The sequence below is a fragment of the Peromyscus leucopus genome, chromosome 2, assembly GCF_004664715.2.
Source record: "Peromyscus leucopus breed LL Stock chromosome 2, UCI_PerLeu_2.1, whole genome shotgun sequence".
NCBI lineage: Eukaryota > Metazoa > Chordata > Mammalia > Rodentia > Cricetidae > Peromyscus > Peromyscus leucopus.
The window spans coordinates 29,176,922-29,203,275 of NC_051064.1; the positions used below are offsets into that span (position 1 = coordinate 29,176,922).

At 43.7% G+C, this 26,354-nt stretch overlaps 1 protein-coding gene across 4 annotated transcripts in view; it reads right to left on the reverse strand.

Annotated features, from left to right (window-relative positions):
• Window positions 1-21,563: 21,563 nt before the first annotated feature.
• Rgs20 (regulator of G protein signaling 20) overlaps window positions 21,564-26,354 on the reverse strand; it is a 130,648-nt gene continuing 125,857 nt past the window's right edge. For all 4 annotated transcript variants that reach the window (XM_028893660.2, XM_028893655.2, XM_028893657.2 and 1 more), the window contains 2 exons: window positions 25,295-25,529; window positions 21,564-22,494 (listed from right to left, as the gene is read on the reverse strand). In XM_028893660.2, the coding sequence (XP_028749493.1) occupies window positions 22,306-22,494; window positions 25,295-25,529 (424 nt within the window). In that variant the 3' untranslated portion in view covers window positions 21,564-22,305. The remainder of the gene's footprint in view (window positions 22,495-25,294; window positions 25,530-26,354) is intronic.

The window sequence follows — 26,354 nt, forward strand, 5'->3', positions numbered from 1 at the left end:
TGCATGCAGTTGTGTCTGAAGGTGGCCCCTTCATTTTCTAGGAACAGAGACAATCACTTTTCCTTGCTAGGCATCAGGGTCCTTAGATATCAGACAAGGCCATGGGAGGGTGGCAAACAGTGTTCATGTGCTTTGTAGCCTGAGTCTTTATATATGAAGCAGGCCTGACTTCTTTGATCCCAGTTTTATCAGAGAGATCCCTTGGATGTGCCTGGCCAATGCTTCCTATAAGGTCAAACATTGAAATTCCTTCTCATTCATTGTCTTCCTTCATGTTGAAAACTCAGTGTCTCACTGAGTGGGTCTCCAGGGGGTGGGTCAGAATACTAACACGTGGTACAGCAACAAAGTAAAAAGACTAGAATAAGGTTAACTCCTGGGAGGAATCTGTAAATGTACCTTTTGTTTTGTTATCTCTCAGTCCCACTGAGTCTGTGGGGTTTGCTGAAGCTCTACACATGTTGAGGGCTGACAGCCTTTGGGAGATGAGGGCTCCAGGTTGGTAACTCTCCTGAAAGCCTTAGTTAGCCTCTTGAAAAATAAGAGAAATTTCTTTCTTTCCTTGAGTAGTCTGTCTGGTCTTGTTGTGGACATGTTTAATGCAGTTTTCACTCCTGTAATGAGTCTGTCATTATCACATCTCACTTCCCTTCTGGTGTCTGACAGTCTCAGGCAGTAGGTTCTTGATCTAGGAGAACTTACACACTGCTGGCAAACAGCCAGTAGGATTTTAAGCAAATAGTTTATTTATCTGCATGCTTTTTAATTCTGCTCAGAGTCTCTGTTTTCCTCAGGGTTACAGCAAGTTGAATCCAGTATAAACCCCTCCATGTACAAGCATAGGCCAAAGTGAAGGTCTGAAAGCTATAGGCATTTTGTCTGCATATATGTCTTTATACCGTATGTGTGCCTAAGGTCCATGAAGGCCAGAAGGGGGTATGGGGTCCCCTGGAACTGAAGTTACAGATGGTTGTTAGCCACCGTGTGAATGCTGGGAACTGAACCTGAGTCCTCTGCAAGAACAATGTTCTTAACTGCTGAGCCATCTCTCCAGCATTCCTATTCTCAAAGATGCATGATAGCAAGAAGTCCAAGGGTTTCTATGACATTCGTAGGAAAGACAAGTACAGAGGGCCTTTAGAATGAAGGAGGCATCTGTTAGTTATTTAGCTGCGTTGTGTTCTTACCCTGCAAGGAAGTGTCACGAAACACGACAGAATCCGCTTATAAGAGTTTATTAGAGATAAAGGGATAGAGAGTGTGCAGGCCTGTGCGAGAGACACGTGCATGGAGAAGAGGAGAGAGAAGAGAGAGAACCGGGAACATGGCGCTCTGCTTTAAAACCGGCTGGGGGCATGGTCAGATCACATCACTACTCCACGCGTCTGCGTAGATCACATGGTCATTTTGCTCGCTTACGTGGCCATGTAACGTCACGGATCCTGGTTACGCGAGATGCCTTGACCCGGAAATGGCTATCTTGACCTGGAACTTACTAGGCGGAGGTGTCCAGATCCGCCGGGTATCCTGGTTACGAGAGACGCCCTGACCCGGAAATGCCTATCCTGACCTGGAATTGGCTAGGTGGAAGTGTCCGCCTGGTATATGCGACCGTGGGGGTGTGTTGTGAACCCTTCATTCCAGACTCTTTCCTTTTTAAAAAAAGAAAAAAATTGTGGTTGACTGGGTATGGGGGCGACGTTTCTCTCAAAGACTGCTTCCAGCTGAATAGTGGGCATTGGTTGGCTCTTGGGGGGGGTGAGGGGTATCTTGTGAAGTCCTGGGATGATGGTGGACATCCTGGAATGACGGTCTGCTGTCTCCTCGTTCTGTAGCTGTCCATCCGTGCTGTGGTTGGGGACCTCTCCTGCTGCTGCTGGGGACCTTCTGTTTAACAAGATACTGTTGACATAGAAAGAGCTTAGAGAGAAAGAATCATTATTATTTTATTTTGGAGTTGGCATTTGTCTGAGGTAGATTTGGCCTGCCCAGATAGAGGCATGTGACATTTACCTGAGGTAGATCTGGTCTTAGTACTCTGCTTAATTTCTATCTGAGACAAGCCTTATTAGAGGTAGTTTATTTAAGGCACCTGTTTTCCTTATTAGGTTAGCACTTAGGAAACACAGGTGATCAGTTGTTGAGTATTGAACAATGATAAATTGTTGTGTTACATTATTCCTTACCGCCTGGATATTTTTGATGGTCCTTTTTGCCTCCGGCTCTGTGTGGCCCTGGTTGGGAAAGGAAGGGGTGATACCTTATTACTCTGGAATTGGTGACAAGGCAGTGGATCCTGATGTCCTCTGGAGCTTGAGAGTGAGAGGCCCTGTTTGTTTCACTGTATATGAAGAGAGATTTTTCTGGGATGGAGGTGAGATAAAAGGTTTTAGGTGAGACAGGTGGACCCAGTGAGGAAAGCCCTCGAGTTTAGCAGCTGTGGGGGTTACAAGAATTACTTTGAAGGGCACCACTAACTAAGAATGTGTGTGTTAGAGGGATGCCTCTGAAAATACAATTGAGTGGTGCCTGATGAGGCAGGTAAGGCTGTCCTCTGTACCCGACAAGAAAGGAGGTGGCATCCCAAAACTCCTAGGACTGAGTCAATGGCTCTGGTGTCCAGAAGGAAAGAAATGGATCGCTTCCCTGCTGCGTTCTGGGTTCCCTGCCATGTCTGTAGCCAAGCCTAGGTCTGTTGGAGGTCTTAGCTTGATGTACCCATGCATCTTGGTGCCTGGGGGCAGTCAACTGACTCTTTGTCTTTCTAGGCGGCACTTTTAACAAGGCTGTTGATGGCCTGGCAGGGCATTCGGTAGCCCGTGGCCTTTTCCTCATTTAAAACAGGGACCCAACAGCTTTTGGAAGTCAGCGAGTGCCAGCACTTGGCAATTTTGTTTTTGGGCTTTTATCTCTTCCCTGGCACACCTTAAATGCCACAGATGACTCTTTCGCCTGTGGGGTCAGGAGCCTTGCTCTCCAGATGCTTAAGTTTTAGTCGGGAAGGTCTGGGGAACAAGAGACGGATTTTCATCCTTATCCTGAATTATTTACTGGTTTTAGGGCAGCCTTACGGAGGCCTGTCAGGAGACAGGTAATAAACCTATCTCTGGCTAGACAGCCACTCTGGGTGTTGTAGTCCCAGTGTGGTTCTTGGTCAGGAACCGCCTCAGCTCCTGGGGGGTGTGAAAGGTTAGTTTGATGAATTTCATCTGCATGAGTCCTAGCCTGCTCCCATACTTGTCTGAGCTCCTCAGGAAGTCATGAAACGTGAGACTATAAGATTGAGTTATATATTGAAACTGTTTAATAAAGGAAGCAGAATTAGATGTATAAGAACCCAGCTTACTTTCTATCTGAGAGAGTTCTGTTAGAGAGAGAGGATGGAACATGAATTTTAATCATTGGTTCTTTAGCAAGATCTAGAGTCAGAGATTCCGGAGTCAGAGAATCCTCTGGTTTGCGTATAGCTAGGAGCATATGAGCAGGAGAGAAGGAAACGAGAAGAGACAGTTTAGCATTGAGAAAGAAGAAAGCAACTCTTTCCATTTGCCTGAATGCCGACAGTGATTAGAAAGCCCCCGTAAAATATTGGGATCCAAGGAGCCGCTCGGCGGCCATTTTTTGTTATTTTCTAAAGCATACTTTGGCCACTTTTTTGAACATAGAGGAGTTAGCTTAGAAATCTTTATGTAAGGCATTAAACTGAGAGGTTTTAAAGTTTCAACAAGACAGCCTAACAGAGAGGAAGGACTAACAGGGTTGGAAGCCTTGTTTCCCATGTCTGCAGCGGAGAGGCAGAAAAATAATAAAAAAAATAAAAAATAAACGTGATCCGGAGCCAAGACCCCAGGCGTCCCCAAGGTCAAGGGCGGATACCGGGAGCAAGCTGCTCCTCACTCGTCAGCCAGAAGCAGTGTCCCCCTCCACGGTGAGGGAAAGGATTCCCTGGGAATCCGGATGGCATTTGCCCCTCCGTCGAGGGGATGAACCCGTCGACCCCACGTGGCTCCTAGGACGCACCATGATGGTGGCCCCAACGTGAGAAATATCTCAGGCTGCAGACGTGGGAGACGGCTAGAAAAGTTAAGCCTGCGATAGGGGCTGACCATGGCCGGGGGTTCCCCAGGTCTCAAGAATACGTGTGAGGCACCGGACGATCAACAGTCGTTCTCACAGATTCAGGAAACCGTTTACACTGGCCGAAAAATGGGGGAACTCACCAATCGAAGAAAGCGGTGTTGGATGCAATTTGGATGTGGTTCAGGCGAATGGAGAGCGGTCTGTCGCGTATGGAGCAGATTACCCAGTTCGCGGGTTTCCAGGCGCAGGGTGCTCGGAAGCGCCCACTTGGTTTCGGCACCAAAATGTTATTTAGCTGCGTTGTGTTCTTACCCTGCAAGGAAATGTCACGAAACAGGACAGAATCCGCTTATAAGAGTTTATTAGAGATAAAGGGACAGAGAGTGCGCAGGCCTGTGGGAGAGACACGTGCGTGGAGAAGAGGAGAGAGAAGAGAGAGAACCGGGAACATGGCGCTCTGCTTTAAAACTGGCTGAGTCCTCAAGGAGATCTGCAGCATTGAAGCCAGGAGGCTTCCCATCCTTTGGTAAGTCTTCATGTGACCGTAAGATGCAGAAACACTGGTTTGAACACTCTGACCATCATTACCCCAGCCAGGGTTTGAACCAATTGTTTGCTTTCTCTCTCTTCCAGAACTATGTCTGGAATTGGGATGCAAGCTCCTGTTCTGAGTATCTCTGATGCTATTTATGTTCTTAATCCCTCTCCTAAACAGCCTAGGGTGGGGTGGGGTGGGGTGGAGGTGGATCAGAGTTTTTAGGTAGCTTGGCTCAGAGAAAAGGTTTTCTTGTGTAAATGGTTCTGGCTTTTGTGTCAGATTACCATCCAGGTTAAAATGGAAATGTGCTAGAACACCTCGCCCCTCCCCTCATACTCAAAGGAATGGCTTATTATCCTAGGGCCTAAATCCTTCCCATCAGAAATGAGATTGCTTACAGTACACAAAAAGGGAGAGTTCACACACAGCTTTGATATGGGAAGCAGAAGTAAAGCATATAGCACAGGGAATATTGGAACTCAGTCCATTGGGAGCCAGAGAGAGAGAGAGAGAGAGAGAGAGAGAGAGAGAGAGAGAGAGAGAGAGAGAGAGAGAAGAGAAGAGAAGAGAAGAGACAGAGACAGAGAGAGCCCACTGTCTGAATCCTCAGACTCTCCCTCATCCACTTAGCCGTGCACCAGGGTGGATGGGGCTTCCCAGCCAGCCGGCCATGCCAGGGCTACAGTCTTCCTATCCCACTGAGACAGGGGTATAGCTCTCACATCCCCACTGCAGCCAGGACTTGGTGCTCTAGGACAGCCAGTGGTGGTGTAAGGAACCTGTGGGTGTCGGGGCCGAGTCAACTGTCAGTCTTGGTGTAGCATCTGTCCATTCCCAATCCCAACATACACCAGTCGATCTCTGAGGATGTTACCTCAGGTGAGAGAAGGCTGTGGGATCTCTGCAAGCATCATGACCAGAAGCAAAATGACCAGCAAAAAGGCAAGAAGGAAAATTAAGTTCAGCCTGTCTTAGGCCGGATCAATATTTTCCAGAGTCTGATGCCAGGCAGTTTGTTGCAAGCATATTTAAACAATACAAATTGGAAAAAAAGTTTCCTGGTGTAATAAATTCCTAGTGCACAAGGAGGCATGATTGCATAGAAACTCCAAGTACATATCATTTCTTCCAAGAAAATGAATTCTAGAGATAAGCTACTTGCATTATCTTAAGGGCCTAGGGAAGACTCTGTCATGGTCTTGGTCATACAGAAGTGTAGAGGTCATTTGGGCTATTAGCCACCTCTGGTCCTGGATGTAGGAGCTTGCAGGAGCCCCCTGGCTATACAGATAATGTAAAGGTCATTTAGGCTATTAGGTATCCACAGTCCTGGTTGTGAGAGCTTGATATGGCCTGGCCCTTCAGATATTGATGATCACCAGGCTGTTAATCACCTCTAATTCCCAGCCTTCTGGGTAGAAAAATAGGGTTTTCACCTTTTCTTTTGAAAAGACAACCCTGTTGCTTAACACTCCTGGTTCCCCTGGTGATCTGTGGACACAAGGACATCTGTGCTCCCAACAGAATGGCATGGGTGAGAGCTGCCATCACTACTATAGTAGTCCTGGCCCAGGCCCATCATACCCTGGCGTCCTGGAAGGCCAAAGGAAGATTAAAAAACAAGGACAAGAAAGAAGAGAAGATGAAGGTAAGCAAATGTCCTGCAGTATAGGAAGTCTGGAAATGTGGTGGTGTTGGAAGGGGACCCAGCGGCTGGATTTGCTGTTTACCTGTAGCAACCACGTGCCATCACTGTTTTTATCAGCACCATCATGGCTGTCTTCTTGTGTTTTGGTTGCCCACTTGGTTGCTGCCATCTTCAGTCAACCCAGTCGACATCTTCTTGTGGTCATCAAGCAGATCTATGTATGTGCAAGTCCACTTATTTCCATTGCAATAGTCTCCGGCAGGTTCTCGGCCCTACACACATCCTCTAAGCATTACTTGGTGTCAGCCAAGCCCATGGATCCATGCAGGCCTCCCAGTCTAAACATAGACCTTGCCTAGCAGCTGTCTCCTAACCTGGCTGCCACTGAACAACATAATTTATTGCCTCAGCACAAACCTAGCATGAACTCAGCCATCACTCCAGTAGGGCACGGAAGAGGGTCCAAGTGCATCCTTGGCCATTGGCCATGAAGCACCATAAGCATCAAGGGAGGAAAAGGTAAAAAGTGAGAGGTTGGAGTTGGTGCCAGCCTGCTGTCCATTGGAGCTTGCCCAGCATTTTCCAGTACTCTGGGAAAAGTAAAAGGCAGAGCAGAAGGAAGGAATAGGTTGGCTGGTAAGATGGGTACCCTTATTAAAGAAATAAGGAAAGGAATACGCTCAGGTATTTTGTTAGTTTGTTTTTTAAAGTCATATTTTTACGAATTGAGAGACATTTTACCTGCTAGCTGTCTTAGCAGAAGTTACAGGTGTGGCTTACATCTGGAGGGCACCCTCTGAGACATGCAGATTCTTGGGTCCAGAGACAGACTGGACCAGGAACTCTTGGATAGTGGCAGAAAGAGAGACAGTTACTAAAGAGAGGGCAGCACCAGGCCTGAGACACTAACAGGGCTCAGTGACAGTGGTGAGTCTGTACAGGCCGTTTACACAGCACACATTTTCTCCCATGTTTGGAGTGTGGGCTTTTCTGGCATGTGCTCTGTTTGTTGTATAGCTCTGATGGAGAAGGGTTCCCAGCTTTCCTGTCAACTTCCTTATAATTTATCATGATGCCTCTGGAGGCCCTCTGCTCCCCTGCCACAGGACTCTCTTGTTTCACTCAAAGTTATATCCTTGGGTTTCACCCATCATCATATATCGCAGAATTTCCTTTTCTAGGCATGAATACTCCCCATCTCCCCCTCTCCCTTCGTGTATGTATGTGTGTGTGTGTTTGTGTATGTGTGTGTGTGTGTGTGTGAGAGTGTGTGTTACAGACCACATTTTCTTTTTCCACTACACCACCACTGAATATTTATTTCACAGCTTAACTCTTGTGATAGTAATGTAGTAATTGGAAGTTTGTATTTCTTTTTGAGATGCTAATTTTATTCCTTTTGGATAAACATTTAGAAATAAGATTGTTGGCTTCTATAATAATAGTGATTCTACTTTTAATTTTGAGTAATTCTAGTGATGTTTTCCAATATTCTCCAGCAATGAACAGATTATACCATCTCCTACATTTGTCCCAGAATCTCGTCCTGTATCTTGCTCTGTAGACCAGACTGGCCTCAGACTTACAGAGATCTGCCTGGCTCTGCCTCCCAAGCTCTGGATTAAAGGTGTGCTCTACCACCGCCTGGTTACTTTCTTTTGTTTGTGTATTTTCAGAGAAGGTTTGACTTTGTAGTTCAGGCTGGCCTGAAATTCATTATCCTCCTGTCTCAGCATCTGAGTGCTTGGATTACAAGCCTCGCTTTTGGCACTTGACTGTTTTTTATTTTTCTGACAGCTGCTCATCCTTCTAGATGTGAGATGCTTACAGTTCTGATTAATGATAATGAGCTTCTGTTTATTTGTTCAGTTTTGGAGATGATTATTCAAATGTTTGACCCTTTTTTCTTCTTGACCCATTTTTAGCCAGGTGCTTTACTTGCTATTGTGTTATGGAGTTATATATAATGTGTATGCATACACATACACATATGCGTTATTGTGAGATGTCCACTAAAGAAGACTGCTTGGACATGGGTTTAAGCTGATAGAAAGTCTTCATTTGCTAGCCACAACTACACTGGGTATTTGTGATCCCAGCATAGCACAGAGCCTTTCTCGGTGAGCTTTTAAGCAGAATCATGTTCTGGGTTGACATACTTTAGTTAACAAGAACAGTTAGCTGGAAGCAGAACTACAGAAGCCAAAAAGCTAGGTTAGTACATTTAGAGACTTTTCCAACTATGGACTTTAATAGATTAGGTGTATTTTTTCATTTTAGTGCTGAGTTTTATGGCCCAAATGATACTTCCATCATGGAGTCTGTTGTGCTAAGGTCTGGGGTCCTGTTACAGTGTATGTATGCATACACACACACACACACACACACACACACACACACACACACACACACGTGTGTGTGTGTGTGTGTGTATACATGAGGGTGCTTGGTTGTGTGATGTGGAATAATCCTTCTGCACACTGTGAAAATGTATTGCTCTCATTGTTAATAAAAAGCTGATTGGTAGATAGCGAGTCAGGATTTTCAGGGCTGAGAGAATGTTGGGAAGAAGGGCAGAGTCTTTGGAGTTGAAAGCAGATGCAGAGGGAAGCAAGATGTGCCATGTTGAAAGAAGGTACCACCATGTGGCACGGGGTAGATAAGAAATATGGGTTAATTAAAAAAATGTAATAGCTAGTTAGTAACAAGCCTGAGCTATCAGTCAGGCATTTATAATTAATATTAAGTTTCAGAATGGTTATTTGTGAGTGGCTGCTGAGACACAGAAAAGTCTTCCTACATATGGCACCCAAACGTCTGGTACCTCATCCACATAAGATCTGAGAGCTTTAAAAAGGTTCTAAACACACAAAAGCGAATACAAACTCAGCTTCCTAGTCTTGTGTCACTCATGCCTGCTGCATTACAGAGATGCATCTCCTGGCAGCTACCAGCATGTCATGAGTCACAGTCTCCCCTATGGGCTGTGGTACAGTGAGGCATCTCCCAGCTGCTGTCTATGGGCTTGAGTCTCCAGCGTGAGCTCTGCCAGCATACTGCATGGTGGGTTTGGGGTTTTATTCATGCATACAGAAAAGGTTATAGATGCTCAATAAAGACAAATCCAGACAGAAAAAAAACTCTTAATGGGTTACAGTGTGCTTACAAATGTACAAAGGCTTGGGAGAGGAAAGAAAAAAGATACAGACAATCAATCAATCAATCAATCAATCAATTTATCTACCTATCTATCTGTCTGTCTGTCTGTGTGTGTGTTTTATTTTTGGTTGTGAGCCTAGCCTTTAATGGCTGAGCCATCTCTCCAGCCCACTGTGTGTGTTTTAAAGTAATAAACTAAAATCCTTAAAAAGGGAGTAAATAATATAAAAGAAAAGCCATGTAAAGATGGGAAATACAGAGTCTGGATTCTGTATATTACTGTGTTGCCTTGAATTTTCTGATTGCTGATAAAGGAATGACAACTGCTAAGACACATTGGATCATAAAAACTGTTGAATTAAACCAACCTATTATCTTTTTAAAATATCTTGACTTCAAAATGGAAGTCAAAAGATATGTTATTTTGGAGAAGAGGTTCTGTTAGTTATTTGCGGCACTCTTACCCTGCGAGGAAATGTCATGAAACATGACAGAATCCACTAACAAGAGTTTTATTAAATTAGGAAAAAGAGACAGAGGTGACAGACCTGTGGAAACACATGATTAAAGAGAGGAGCCGGGAATATGGCACCGGCTTATAAAGGCGGGGCCGCACCTGCGCACACAGGCCCATGTGGCTTCTCCACACATGCGCATAGATCACATGGTTGTGCTGTGCACTTTATGCAGCCATGCAAAGCCACGAGGGTCCTGTTCATGCAAGATGTTTTGACCTGGAAATGGCTATTTTGACCCAGAAATGACTAGGTGGAAGTCTCTAGGTCCACCAGACTTGGGGGCGTATTGTAAATCTCTCTCTTTTTTTTTTTTTTTGGTTTTTCGAGACAGGGTTTCTCTGTGTAGCTTTGCGCCTTTCCTGGATCTCACTTTGTAGACCAGGCTGGCCTCAAACTCACAAAGATCCTCCTGCCTCTGCCTCCTGAGTGCTGGGATTAAAGGCGTGTGCCACCACTGCCCGGCCTAGGTTCTGCTTTTATTTCCACAGGAAATGAGAGGCTGTGGATTAATTTCAATTTGATGTGGATCAGGCTTGATTGGGGAAGACCCTCTGAAAATTCTGGCTACAAACATAAAGAAATAAACCTAGAAGAAAAACAAGACACGTGATGTGTATTTTACCTGCTCCAATATAAAACAAAACAATCACCTTTGACTGACTTGTGTACAATGCACAGTCTATACTTGTATTAATGCAGATATGTATGTTACCTTTAAGAGTTATGTATTCTCAGAACAAGGAGACCACACACCAATAAAAACAGATGGCAGAGGTGATCCAGCATCTCAAAATGCCTCTTTTAAAGTCTCCTCAGAATTCTACATCCATAACAGCTTCAAGGTTGCTGGCTGAGACGGTTCCACCTCACAAACTATTTCAGTCAGGACCTAATAATTATCCTGATTTTTTTCAGGAGAATATCAAGGTTCCTCCAAAGATACCAGTGCCCACAGACAACAGGAAGTAGTCTAGAGACTGATGCCCATATTCCCAAGAAATGGGATATGGGTGGATTTTTGTTATTCAATAGATTATGGATGTTTGTCATTGTTTAGGGGGGTTAGTTAGAAGTTGTTATTGGTCATAGTCATAAAAAAAAAATCTAGACAATGGAGTTAAATTCAAAGATCTCTTTCTAAAAGAAAAAAGGGGGATATGATATAGAAATGATGAAGTAAAAGGGTAGATTATTGAATCTAATACAAAAAGACAATTACTAATCTCAAAATATTTTACATTGGTATGGATTTTGGTTTATTGATACAAATTTAAAGTTAATTTTGTTATATGTATGCATAATTCTATTCTTATTTGGGATAATGTGCTTATGCAACTCATTTAAAAATTTAACGTATAATTAAGAAATACAGATTAATAGTCATCTTTAATAGTGAAACTTACAGTCATGTTAGGTATGATTTCAAGGTCATCCATAGATATATTTAGATAGACAGATGGTCTTCAAACACTTCAAAGACCTATAAAATATGGCATTTAATATGTTTAATAACCTGAGGATTTTCATGATAGTGAGACATATCTGCTACTGACAGCACCAGTTTACTTCAGAGAGGAGGATGGGCACTGAAAAAATTCTGTATGGAGTTTGTTTTCTTTATGGCAAAAGCTAGCCATTTGGGCAAAGAAACTGTCCTTGCCTCAATTGTTGACAGTTACTGTCCAAACTGGACCAGCAGGACACAAAAGAAAATGACTGCCAAACTTTGCCAAGACAAAGCAGGACAATCCTTCAAAATTCTCAAAAATGTCTGTCAGATATACCAGGCCTGTAGGCCAAAGTTGGATGCCCCAATATTACAGAAGAACTTTGGGTGATTATCCAGGCAGCCAGATGTCCCTTGTCTTTAGGTAACATTTCACCCTTCTGGGGGTTTTGATAGAGTTAAAGACTAAATAAGTAAACTTACAGTTTTTCTTAGTTATGATAAAGAGTAAATTAGGTATAAAACTTTAGACTCATAAAGATGAGATAGATTAGAGTATTTTCTCTAATTTTGCCAAATACAAATAGACTAGATATTGTAACTATAATTCTTACTTGATAACTGTTTTTGTTATATATAGTTTTACTATGTTAAAGTTAAAACTTTCCTTTTATATTTAGACAAGAAGGGAGAAACCTTGTACACTGTGAAAATGTGTTGCTCTCATTGTTAATAAAAAGCGGATTGGCCGATGGGTAGGCAGGACTTTGGGGGCAGAGAGAATGCTGGGAGGAAGAAGGGTGGAGTCTTGAAAGTCACGAGGCATGCAAAGGGAAGCAAGATGGACATGTCATGTTGAAAGAGGGTACTGCTATGTAGCAGAGAATAGATAAGAAATATGGGTTAATTTAAAATGTAAGTTTTAGCTAGTAACAAGTTATTGGTCGAGCATTTATAATTGATATTAAGTCTCAGAGTGGATATTTGTGAGTGGATTCCAGAACATAGAAAAGTCCACCTACAGGTGTGTGCACTCTGGAGGCCAGAGGTGAATGAAAAATGTCTTTCTCTGCCAGGTGTCACATGCCTACAGGTCCCTCTTAAAGCACAGGCTCCACATGGAGAGCATTACTGAATACAGCCTCTGATGAGTTGTGGAACATGGACTAGCTGGCACCACCGCGGGACACTGGAGAGGCCATGGTGGGTGAAGTGCTTAGCTCACATGAGCTGGTACTGGGAAGATGCCCTACTGACCGGGTCAAAGCCTGGTTTTGGGTTTTTTTTTTAAGTCCTTCGTAATAAGAAATGTTGCTACTATTGGAAACTGTCTTTCAGGTTCTTTCCAGTAATTTTTAAAGTAATGGTTTTGTTTTTTCCAGTAGTTCATTTGGATGAGAGAACTGCAGCCCATTTTTAATATTCAGACTATGTCCACCTCAGTGGTTTTAGCTTCTGGTCATATGTGTAATAAGTTGTAAGCTGTTACACACCTTGCTGCCTCAGGGCCTATTTTGTTTTCTCTTCCTTTGCGTTCTGAAGGTGAACGAAACTTTCCATTAGGAATGGAATACATTTACCAGAAAATGATTTTTCCTGGAAGGAGAGCCTAACTAGTTGTAAATTATTTCCAAATGGGTACCAGCATCATAATCCTGGGTTGGCCCAGAGTGGTGGGGTGGGGTGGGTGGTTGTCATAATTCATCTTCAGAATGAGGCGAGGGCATCTTTCCTTGGCCACATGCATTGTGTTGGACACCGTCGTGTTCAGTGAGAACAGAGCCCAGCACAAAGCTTTAGTGAAATCAAGTGTTGGAAACAAAACATCTCATTCTGATTGTTTGATTTGGTTTATTTTTTTAATGGCGCGGGGGGGGGGGGGGGGGGGACTGACACTGTGTCCCAAAAGGGAGGGAGTCTGCACTAAGGATTTAGAAACACTTTGGGAGCTCGGAAGCTCATGGGAAACTGCCTTTAGCCACACCCCTGACCTTCAAATGAGCAACAAAAAGATAAAAAGAGTTCTTGGGAATTAAGCCATGTTATTTTAATTGGGTACATTTTTTTTCCAACTTTCTGTGTATCTTTAAAATTTTTACTATGGAATGATTTTTGTATCAAGTACCTTTGTCAGGCAAAATTATTGGCCTCATGGGAGGCGAAGTAAGCCAGCTTTGGGGTGAATTTATGTGGACTTTGGTGAGTTTGTAGTTCTACTTTATATTCAAGACTCCCAAAGCAAATCTATTTTCTTCTCTGATGTAAAAACTCATCTTTGGAATAAAGAGTTAAGGGTTGTAGCTGGTATAGGTCAGAGGGAGCTGGCCTGGCCTAGACTCCGCCCCTCCACAGCTGACAGACTCCAACAGAAGTATATTTAAATCTCCAGTAGACAAAGCTGGGCAGGGTAAGGGAGGGGTGGGTCTGGGTTAAAGAGACAGGCTGCTGTATTTTAACCAGTGTTTCTTGGGAAGGATGCCTGAAGAAAACAACGTCACTTCCCTTATTTGAAGCAAAACAAATTAGAAAAAAATTACAATTTTTATTCAGTAAAAATAAGAAAATTGTAATGTCCCTAGTCACAAGGGACCAGTTCCACTTTGAAAAGTGGGAACTTAAAATTTTGAAAACTTTTTGGGGAAAGGGAAAGTTGGATTTCTGTTTAATTGGCAAATGTTCTGGTGGGGGGTATGTTTTTGTCGGGATGTGTTACGTTGTATGTATATGTCTAGGATCTGAGTCTTCACAGTTTATACATGGTTCAGAAAAGATGGTTGGTAAAATCTTGCTTATTTTTTTTGTTAATTTATCTCAATAAAAGCCCACTGGAACTCCCGAGAGAGAGAGAAAGAGAGAGAGAGAGAGATCTCTTTCCATCACTTTCCACCTTATTGCCTTGTATTAGGGCCTCTCACTGAACAGAGGCTTGAGTTTTTGGCTAGTCTGACTAGCCTACAAACTTCCGGGTGCACCCTTATGTCCCTCAGTGCTGGGTTTATGGGCTTACATGACTGACTAGGCTTCTTATTGCTGCTGAGAATTAGAATTTAGGTCCTCACACTTGTGCAGATTATAGTCTTACACACTTAGTCATTTCTATATGTTTAGTATTATGCCCTTGGCAGATGCATAGTTTCTTTTCCTTTTTTTAAAAGATTTATTTATTTATTTATTTATTTATTTATTTATTTATTTATTTATTTATTTATTTATTTATTATGTATACAGTGTTCTGCCTGCAGGCCAGAATAGGGCACCAGTACTCATTACAGATGGTTGTGAGCCACCATGCGGTTGCTGGGAATTGAACTCAGGATCTCTGGAAGAACAGCCAGTGCTCTTAACCTCTGAGCCATCTCTCAAAGCCAGATGCATGGTTTCTAAGCAGGCTCTCCCATTCCATAGGCAGCTTTCTCTCCTGTGGACCATTTCCTGTGTAGACAGGAAGTATTTGATTCTCATGTACTCCCACTTCTACATTTTTGTTTTGGTGGCTACTGCTTTGGTGCCATCTTCAAAACCCATCACCAATGCTGAGGTCTGGGGACAGTTCTGCTGTATTTTCATCTAGGTAATTTACAGCTTGGGATCTTAGTGTGTAAATCTTTTATCATTTTGAATTGGGTTTTGTGCATAGTGTAAAATTAGAGTGCATTTTTATCAGCAACTTCAGTTTTACAAGCACATCTGTTATAGAGACCATCTCCATGTGATGGCTATTTTTGGTTGTTAACTTGACTATACATCTGGAATTAACTAAAACTAAAATATAGAGGGCACACCTTTGAGGGATTTCTGCTTAATTTGAGGTAAGAATATCTACTTCTAATAGGCTCTTTGAGGTTGGAAGACACACCTTTAATCCAGAGCTAATCTGGGCCAGTACCTTCTGCTGGAAACCTGTATAAGGACATGAAAGAAGGAAGATTTTGCTCTTTGCCTCCTTGCTCTCACCTTGCTGGCAAGTCTGTTTTTTGCTGCCATTAGAGCCTACTTTTTCAGGATTCCAGTGCATACTGAAGAACAGCTGAGATATTCAGGCTCACGGACTGAACAACTACAGGATTCTTGGATTAGCTGGATCACAGCCTGTAAGTCATGCTGGTAGGTTTGTTTGCTTTTTCCAAACAGGATTTCTCTGTGTAATAGTCTTGGCTGTCCTGGAACTCACTCTGTAGATCAGACTGGCCTCAAATTCACAGAGATCCATCTGCCTCTGCCTCCTGACTAAAGGTGCATGCTACCACCACCTGGCTAACCTGTAAGTCATTCTAACATAGCCCCTTTCTATATAGAGAGATTCATTCTATAAATTCTGTTACTCTAGAGAACCCTGACTAATACACTCTCTATAATAAATGAGATATCTTTCTTGAGGATCAGGTGACTTTGTATGCGTGGCTGTACATTTCTATATATTTTCTTCTGTTCCATTGGTCATATGTATGTATTTATGCTTGTGTAATGTTTTAATTACTGTTATTTGTCTTTGAAATCAAAGTCCTGTGCCCCAGCTTTGTTTATTTTTATTTATTTATTCTTTTTGGTTGCTTCATCTATTTGGGGTCCTTTGTGTTAGTTATTTTGCGGCGATCTTACTTTGTGAGGAAATATCATGAAACACGACAAAATCCACTAACAAGAGTTTTATTAAGATGAAAGGGACAGATGAGTGCCCAGGCCTGTGGGAAAGACACATGTGTGAAGAAGAAGGAGAAGGAGGAGGAGGAGGAGGAGGAGGAGGAGGAGGAGGAGGAGGAGGAGGAGAAGGAGAAGGAGAAGGAGAAGGAGAAGGAGAAGGAGAAGGAGAAGAAGAAGAAGAAGAAGAAGAAGAAGAAGAAGAAGAAGAAGAAGAAGAAGAAGAAGAAGAAGAAGAAGAAGAAGAAGAAGAAGAAGGTGGCAGCTGGGAATATGGCGCCAGCTTATAAAGGCTGGGCATGCACAGGTTGATGTAACTCCATGCATGCACGTAGATCACATGGCTGCATTGGGTGCTCTTATGCAAACATGCAAAGTCACGGATTCTGGTCACGCAAGATGCCTTGACCTGGAAATGGCTATTTTGACCTGGAACTGGCTGGGCAGACGTATCCAGGTCCGCTGGGCATGTGCAAACATGCCCAACCATGGGGGCGTGTTGTGAATCCATCATCCCTGACTCTTTTTCTTTAAAAAAGAAAAAAAAAATGTGGTTGAGTGGGTACGGGGCAAAGTTTCTCTCAATGACTGCTTCCGGCTGAATAGTGGGCGTTGGTTGGCTCTTGGGGGAAATGGGGAGGGTAGCTTGTGAAGTCCTGGGATGATGGTGGGGAGGTCCTGGAATGATGTTCTGCCATCCTCTTGTTCTGCAGCTGTCCATCTGTGCTGTGGCTAGGAACCTTCTGTTTGACAAGATACTGTTGACATAAAAAAAGCTTAGAGAAAAAGAATTATTATTATTTTATTTTGGAGTTGACACTTGTCTGAGGTAGATCTGACCTGCCCAGATGGAGACATGTGACATTTATCTGAGGTAGATCTGGCCTTAGTACTCTGCTTAATTTTTATCTGAGACAAGCCTTATTAGAGGTAGTTTATTTAAGGCACCTGTTTCCCTTATTAGGTTCGCATTTAGGAAACACAGGTGATCAGTTGCTGAGTATTGAACAGAGATAGATTGTTGTATTATATTTTTCCTAGTCTTAGATGAGTGCTCAGCTTTCTAGTGCTAAGAATAATGCTGGCTATGAGCTGTGCTGATTATGTTCAGATAATTTCTTTCTGCTTCTAGTTTGATGGCAGGTTTTTTGTTGAGACACAATCTCACTATGTAGCTCCAGCTTGGCCTCAAACTGACTCTGTAGACCAGGCTGTCTTTGAACTCACAGAGAGCCACCAGCTTCTGCTTCCTGAGTTCTGGGATTAAAGGCAGGCACCCATGCCCAACTGTTTTATTCTCTTAATGTGTGGGGTGGTTTGCGTGAGAAATGTCACCCATGGGTTCAGGTATTTTAATGCTTGGATGACAGCTTGTAGAGGTTATGGAACTCTTAGGACATGAAGCCTCCCTGGAGGAAGTATGTCACTGTTGGTGGGCTTTGAGATTTTCCAGTATTACTCCACTTGCTGTTCTCTATCTGTTTCTGTGCTGACCAAATGTGACCAGTCAGCTCCTGGTCTGGTTGCCTGGTGTTGTGTTTCCCTAATGTTTTGGACTGTATACCCCTCTATGTGGTGTGCTGTGTGTATGTATGTGCATGTATTTGTATGTATCTATGTGTGCGTTATGTGTGTGTGGTGTGGTGTGTGTGTATGTGTGTATGCTTTTAATTTTTGAGAAAGAGACTTGCTGCCAAAGCCCTGGCCAGCCTCAAATTCATGGAAATCCTTCTTCCTCTGTCTCCCAATTGTTGGATTCTAAGTTTTGCTTTTGTACACTACTTTTTCTGATTGGTATCAGAATAATTCTGATGTCATAAAGATGTCCTTTCTTTGTTGATTGCTTAGAAAATTCAGAAGAAAGTGACATCAGTTCTTTAAATATTTGGTAGAGTTAACCAGAGAAGCCATCTGAACAAAGAACCACCTTGCTTCCTGCCCCAGACAGAATACTGTCTACGGACAGTTACCTGTCTTTTTCTTTTCTTAGCAGCCATGAGTTGACACAGTATAGTAGTTGTGGGGCTTTTCTTTTTGCTTTTTCAAGACAGGGTATCCCTGTGTAACCCTGGCTGTCCTGAGACCAGGCTGGCCTTAAACTGAGATCCACCTGTCTCTGCCTCCTGAGTGCTGGGATTAAAGGCATGCACCACTACCACCCAGTTGAGGGGTTCTTCTTAACAGTGACACAGTGAGAAGTGCTGGGTCAGAGAAAGGAAGGGACAAAAGAGATATGAGAAATGTTTAGGTATCCCTCATGGCCTTGGGGAGAATACACAAGAAGAGATTGTTGTACCCATTTTTCGAAACCCCCAGAGATCACCAAGGAGCCAGTTTCCTATGCAAGCACATAAAGGTCCTTTTATTGTTAGGTTTGAACCTGGGCCACCAAATGGCAGATGGAGGGAAACCTGGTGGTAGTGGGCCCAGGGGTAGAGAGCTTTTATAGAAAAAAACTGCAAGCCAGGAATTACATGCTTTGGCATCTTTGGATTGGGTAGAAGGGATATGGGGCAAGGTGATTTTTTGAAACTATTGGTCTAGACTTTTGGAATGAAACCACATTTGAAACTATTGGGTTGGACTTTTGGTGGGGAACAACAACTTGCTGAGCAGAATTATCTGGGCTGCTCAGTAGGATTATCTAAATATCTTCAAGGGCCATAAACTGCAGACAGAATGTCTGCAGAAGCATACTGCCCTGTATCTGTTCGAGTTGTCATGGCACATTTCTGAGGTCCTTCCTGGAACTGAGTACAGCAGGTGGTCTAAGATGGCAGCCCTTCCCTAAGATGGAGTCTGTATTGCCTTCACAAGATGACCCAATGTTAGCACTAACTGAAAACTCAGAAGACTGGCTGGATTGTGTGTAGTAGGCATCGGAGATTAGAAAGCAGTGGGGCCTTGAGTCAAGATTAAAACAGGGTGAGTATCACTCATCTATGAGATATATCAGATGTCCAAATAGAAGCTCACTTAATTTCAGGAGGCATTTAAGATCAGACCCTGATTTGGTAGACATTCAGTGCATTTTAAGTAAATAGGAAGACATCAGGGGAAAGTAAGCCAAAACTCAAATTTCAGGGGCTCTGGCTGATAGCAATGATGAGCATCTTGTAAATATTTATTGTGATCTTTGTGGATTTGTCTAAGTCCTTATAGAGTGCCATTATTATTATTATTTCCAGTCCTACCAAGGAGGAAACAAGCTCAAGAATGTTTACTATCCACCATCACTGACCTGCCTGTGGAGTTGGGAGATGTTGACTAGGAGCCCTTGTGCTTGGTTACTGTGTTCTGCTGCCCACAGTGGAATGGGGAAGGATGCAGGGACTGTACTGTCAGACCCATAGAAGACAGAGGAAAGAATCACCTACGCTGTAAGAGGCTGATGGGAAAGGATGTGCTTTAGAGCCACAGAAGCCTTCTTGGAACAGTCTGAGCTCCTTCCGTGTGAGTATGAATGGGAACACGAGGTGGAGGTAGAAGGGGACTATTGTGAACATCTAGTGAGGAAGGAGCAAGTGTCAACTGTGCCATTGGACACAGGCTTGTTCTTACCTGGGAATGGGGTAAGTCTACAATGTGGGGAAGAACCCAGGTGAGGATGATGGTGTGAGAGAGTGGAAAAAGCTTGACTTACCCCTAGGAAATGCTGCTTCCCTCTGCTTGAGACATCTGTCTTTATGCCTTCCTGCATGTCCCCACTTCCTTCTTACATATATTGAGGCAATTCTTCCAGATCTTCTTTGAGACTCATCTCTCTTCCCATCCTCTCCAGGGAGTCTCAAATGTCTGTTGCTGAAAACCCCTGACCAGTCCTCTAGCCTAAAATCTGTGCTGTAATAGTTAATGCAGAGTCTCTCTGTATAGCTAATCCTGTTCCAGCCTCATGAGTGATGGGATTGCAGGTATGTGCCATCACACTCAACCCTAATCCTAGACTCTTGACCAATCAGGTCCCTCCACACAAATGATCTCCCCTAGTGTCTTTTTATATGCCTTGCAATTATCTCACACTTTCCATGTCTTAACTGTGTAGTCACTCAAATACCTTCTCCACTTGTAGTTACTGTTGGTAGGACATCACACTCTTGTTCTGGATTAAACTCAGGTGAGACTTCTGCCAAAGTCTTTATGTAACTTTTAAAATTCTTTAAGCTGTGTTTGCACCTTTCTAGGACTTCTGGCAGTAATTGTAGGTGCCATTGGCATGTAACCCTTTGGAGACCCACAGTTATAGCCTCTGTGGAGCTTTGAAAGAAAATGACCCCCAAAGGGAGTGGCACTACTAGGAGGTGTGGCCTTGTTGGAGGAAGTGTGTCACTGTGGAGGCGGGCTTGGAGGTCTCATATATCTTGAAGCCATGCTCAGTGTCTCAGACCACTTCTTGTTGCCTACATATCACATTGTCACACCATGATGATAACAGACTAAACCTCAGAAACTGTAAGCCAGCCCCAATTAAATGTTTTTCCTTTATAAGAGTTGCCATGGTCATGGTGTTACTTCACAGCAATGGAAACCCTAACTATGACAACCTCTGTTCAGTAAAAATAATGGTTGGAAGAAATGGGATCGGAAGCATATGCAAGGCACTGGCACCAGAAAGGTACAAAATGGTAGATCATTTTCTGAGATGTACGGAGGGAGGTGTACTGATTGGCCCTTGCATATTCATGGGTTCATGGACAGTGTAAGAAGTGAGGGACAATCTTCATGGAAAGTTAGAGGTGAGATGGCTTGTTGAGAGTGAGGGAAAGGGGTTTCTATTTGGGGTTGAGCTGAGTAATAAAGCCAGTCAGGCTGCTGCAGGACCAGGCAAAGGGGAGGCCAAGACTCCTGATAAGGACTGGAGCTGGTGTGGTCCTTATAAATTAAATGTCTAACCTGCTCCTGAAATACGTCCAGTTTGTTATATTTCCCATCTATTGCAGACATGGAATTCATCAGGGTGGCTGTACTGGCTGGTTTTGTGTGTTAACTTGACACAAGCTAGAGTCATCAGAGAGGAAGGAGTCTTAGTTGAAGAAATGCTTCCATGAGAGCCAGCTGTAAGGCATTTTTTCAATTAGTGATCAATGGGGAGGGTCCAGCCCATTGTGGGTGAGGACATCCCTAGGCTGTCTATAAGAAAGCAGGCTGAGCGAGTCAAGTGAAGCAAGCTAGTGAACAGCACCCCTCCACGGCCTCTACCTCAGCTCCTGCCTCAGGATCCTGCTCTGTTTGAATTCCTGTCCTGACTTCCTTCAGTGATGAACAGCAATATGGATGTAGAAGCCAAATAAACCATTTCCTCTCCAACTTGCTTTTTGGTCATGGTGTTTAGCTGCAGCAATAGAAACCCTAACTAAGACAGTGGCTTAGGTCTATAGCCACTTTTATCTGTAAACTATGAAATCATTCTATTAGCCGTGATTTAAAAAAAAGAAAGAAATCCTGGCATGTAAAGACAGAATACTCATCTGGGAGGTGAAAGATCCTTACAAGATCCATGTTCCCCAGTAATCCCATATGAAATAATTCAAGATTGAGAGAAAACTTTTATGTTTTATTTTTCAGAGTGAAAATATTCACATTTCTTTCAATAAAAAAATTAAAATATGCTTATTTGAAGCTTTGTGAATATGACAAGCTATGAACTTGAAAAGTCATTCTTCAGGTTGGTAGATAATATGGTCATCCTTTCTGAATGAAGAATCACTTAAGCATTGCTTTTCTTCCCAAATACCTGAGACTGACCCACCTGGAGCACGGTGTGTGGTATGTTCACCACCATAGCAGATGCACTCGGTTGCCGTTTTTACAAGGAATAGTTACATCTTCATGAAATGTGACTTCCGATCCTGGCATGGTGCTAAGTGAAGTATTCAGACTGAAGGAAGGGTTAGTTGGAAAAAACCTGAATACCTTTTCTTCAGAGTGTAACAGGGTATTAACTCATGCAAAACAAAAGTGTCCCCATTTGCTCTGTGTCTGAGCTGCAGGCAGAGCAGAGGCTAGTGTGTGCCCTCCCCTTGAGAACATGCTACTGTCACTGTGAGTGTGAGCACATTGTCTTTGTAAGGCTGTCATATCCCTTTTCTTCCTGACAAGTATTACTAAAGGTTGCTGCAGTTATACTGTGAGTCTATAGCTCTCTGCGGAGGAAGAATTTGTTGCTACAACAGTCCAAGAATCTCTCTAGCAGAGAACATCTACCTCTAGATTTCCTGTGCTGGATGTGGCCCGTGAGTTATTTTCTGGACTTATTAATGATAAGTATGCTGGACACCACCTATGCTTCACCTGATCTCTCAGCTAAGGACTTCAGCAGGTCTTTGTAGACTGTGGAGTTCATGAACCGGGGATAGGAGTCTCTGTGCATTAGGGTGTAAATCTGAAGTTGAGCATCATCGAATATGTGTTGGGATGGATCCACCATGTTTCTGTTGATGCCCTCCCGTACACGGGAGTCCAAACTGACCTGTGGACAGAAGCAGCAGTTGCATTTATTACTTCTCTTGGAAGTCCACCCCAACGCCCATACTTGTTTTATCAAACCAAACAAGATCTTCCAAAAGTCTGAACTGCTGAGAGAAACTAACAGGTGAGGGAAGGGAACTCCGGGACTTCAGTGGCCCCAGTGGCCCCAGAAGGACTGTGGAACAGATTGCTGGCCCAGTGCCAGAAGACTCGGTAGGTCATAGTGAGAGGCCATGCTTTGTATTTCTCACAAGTTGTAAGGAACTCACAAGTTGTAAGAACTCTGGCTGCTTTAGAAAACCACACACTGCTTTGCTTCTTTTAAATGAGTGTGAGATGGCCTTTGAAGATAGATGGTGGCATGCACGGACTTATCCTGCTAATGAAGGCACAAACCTGGGAGCTGTAGGCTCCCGCCCAGCTAGAAACTGGGCGTAGGTTCCTGGTGCCATTCCAGGCCAACAGGAAGGTATCTGTAACATGAAGTGCCTAAATCACAGGGTCTGAGTGACATCCAGATTTCTATCTGAAGGGACTCTAGCTCACTTGAACATGTGGCTCTGGCAGGCCTTGCCCCTCTCCTCTATTTCTGCTGCCTTGCTAAAATCTACATTCCTGAAGCTGGCCTCCAGGACCCATTCCTTTATTTGACCACTTCCTCCTCCTGAGGCTGACTACCAAGGTCCAGCTACCAAAGCATTGAAGTCCAGCAATCAAAAGCCCACTTTGGCTCACCAAATTACCATGCCCAGTTAAAATTAAACATCTCATCTTATAGACAGCCATTTTCCTATGGGCCATGGCTATCTCCTGTCTGTCCAGAGGCAGTCCTTTGTCCTCCAGGACAGATACTCCTTTCCTCTTTCCCTCTTTCCTTCCCTTCTCCCCCTGTCTTTGTCCCTTATCCCTACTTTCTGTCCCTCTGGGGCAAACAAATCTCCTTTGTGCTGAGAACTTGGCCTTGGGCATCCCGAGCTGATAACTCTCTTTCACTATCCCAACTGTCACACTATCTATAGATAGTATAGACACTATCTATAGTGGGACAGTATCTAGAGTAAGCAAAGTGTGAATTCCTAATAAATAAAGTGCTTGAAAACTAGCAAGCTCTTTCAATGGAACCACCTATTCCCCCAATTTAGTGCCCTGTGTATCTCTCATTTTGCTTCTCTTTCTAAGTGCCCTCCCCATTCCCTCTATTTCTCTCTTTCCCTCGCCTCTCTTCTGGACAGTTTCACTCTGTGACCTTGAACTTGTGTCCCAGGTGTTCTGATTACAGGTGTGCACCACTCTCCTACTTCCTTGACACATTTGTCTGCCTCCTTCCCCTCCGCCATGCCTGGTGTTGCTGGATTTGGGTCACAGCTTCCCGGCTTGCCTTCTGGAGTCTGCCCACCACCTCTCCCAACATATTCTGTGATTTGACCAAGGGACTCTTTCTAAAGAGCAAACTTCATCCTGATATTAAACTGTGCCTTGCTCTGGTTTGTTGACTTCTCTCAGGATAAAGTCCAAAGTGTACCAGTCCCAAGGTTAGGCTTTTGAGCCCATGGTCATTTGTTTCCTGTAATTTCCAGCTCTATCTTACTATGCAGCTGAAAAGGTGTTGGAACCACGTGGGATTTAAAGAAGGAAGGAGCTCCAGTGGTCTTGTTTTGTTTCTTCTGTGTGGGACAACCTTTTCTCTCCTGATGAAGTCCACTAGAAGATCCTTATAGTATGCCACAACACTGTCTAGAGGGGAGTCCTGTCAGAGGACCAAGATGGTAGTTTTTCCTGCAGAAAACTAAAAAATTTTACTTCTAAACCAAGGTACAAAAGGAGCCTCATTGTACAGCTGCCTTGAAGAACCCCCCTTTTCTAGGTCTGCTGTTGTCCACCACAGCTCTGATGGTTTGCTGGCCCCACACACTGCCATGCTCACTGCCCATTTACCATAACACTTCCACCCTTGGCTTCGCTGGTCCTAGCCCCAGGATGACCTCATTTCCTGTGCTTCTGGCAAGTTCCTTTTCATTATCCGTTGTCTATCTCCATCTTGTCTTCCTATGATTCATTCTACCCTGAGGATGCTGGGCCATCATCACACCATGGATGCTCATGGGTCTTCCTGCCTTTGTGAGGTCCCTGACCACAGAAGAGAAGCTCTACCTTATTAACCACAGTCTTAGCAGAACACAGCAGGAGATAATAATATTGATTGTGTAATTAGTGATACAAGGCACCTGAATTAAAGAACAACCCAACTTTCAGGACAGAAGATATGAAGAAACAAATGCTAAGAGGTGGGAACCTGCATAATCTCAGTCCTATGGCTCTTTCTTTTGTGTGTGTGTGTGTGTGTGTGTGTGTGTGTGTGTGTGTGATGTTAAGAAGATATCTTGGGGAAAACCTTCACAGTTTCAGCACTGACGGCAATGCTGTAACTAGAAACACCCCAGGAAAAACTTTACTCACAATAGTAGGATAATCTTATTTAAATGAGTGTTTATAGGGCATTGTGTTTTTAAACAACGTAAAGGCTGGAGAGTATTTACCCAGCCCTGGGCTTATCCTTAGGGCCACAAAACAGAAAGCAAAGGAAAGGAAATGCGTGTCAGTGTGAGGGTCTGGACCCCTCTGCTACAAAGCTGGTGTGAATCATGGATGTTTTTTCCAGGGTCCCCTGAATCTGAACGACATGACTGGGAGGAGCCCATGGCTGTGTTTTGGAATATCGCTACTTGTTCAAGCAGCACGTGACCAAACACGGAAGCAGCCAATTTAGTGATGGCTCTAAGGAGACATTTGCAGACACACACCTCTTTAGGAGAGAGAATAGAAATGTAGTCTTCATATATTATCTTGGCTTTCTCCTCAATCGTGCTCTGATTAGCTTCCCTTTTCAGCTCCTCACAGGCCATCCAGAAAAGCATGTTTTCTTCACTGAATTCTGTTCGAAGGAATTCCCGGAATGCGTTTCTTCCAGCTGGAGTGACCATTAGGTTGTCAAATGACTGCGCCCAGGCACAGACTTCCTCCAGAGTGGGGGTGGGGCTGAGCAGTGGTCAGAAGGAACAAAAGGAAGGTGTTACCGCTAGTGGCTCCAGCTTTTGTCACAAAGCTCTCCTCTCTGCCGTAACATACACAACTGTCTCCCCTTTAAGGAAGGGGGAACACCGGTCTCCTTTCCTCAATTCTTTCACAAAAACACCTACAAGCTGGATGTTTGCAAGTGGCTTTGTCGGAGTGTGTTGTAACTTCCTCATCCCTCCCCCCCCCCTTTTTTTTGGTTTTTTCAAGACTGGGTTTCTCTGTGTAGCCCTGGCTATCCAAAAACCCTCTTTGTAAACCAGGCTGGCCTCGAACTAACAGAGATTCGCCTCCTCTCTCTGGGTCAAAGGCATGTCTCACCATGCCCAGTGCATTGTAACTTCTTGACTAACCTTACAGCCATACTTTGTTTACATCTGGGAACATCTGGCAAAACTTTTAAATTACAGAAGTGAAGAAAAATCCTGCAGCCATCTGACCCCAAACAGAACTAAGTGATGCTTAACAGTGGCCCAACAGAACATCAGTGGGCAATGTCCACTGAATGCTTTCTAAGATTCATATAACATTTGAGAAAGAGAAAAGAACATACATAATATAATCCCAAGTTATGAGGGACAATGTAGTGAAAGATTCCCCAGATTCATTGTATCTGTTGTGAATTCCCCAGTGATGGCAAGCAGGCTCTGAAGCGACATTTTGTAAATCGTCAGGACTGTTACTTGAGTTGCTTGCTTTTCCTGAAGGAGTCACATAACTTAGTCTCCAGACAAACCAGGAAGTCCAGTATGGCTGAGAACTGCCTATGTAATGGTTCCTTCAGACAAC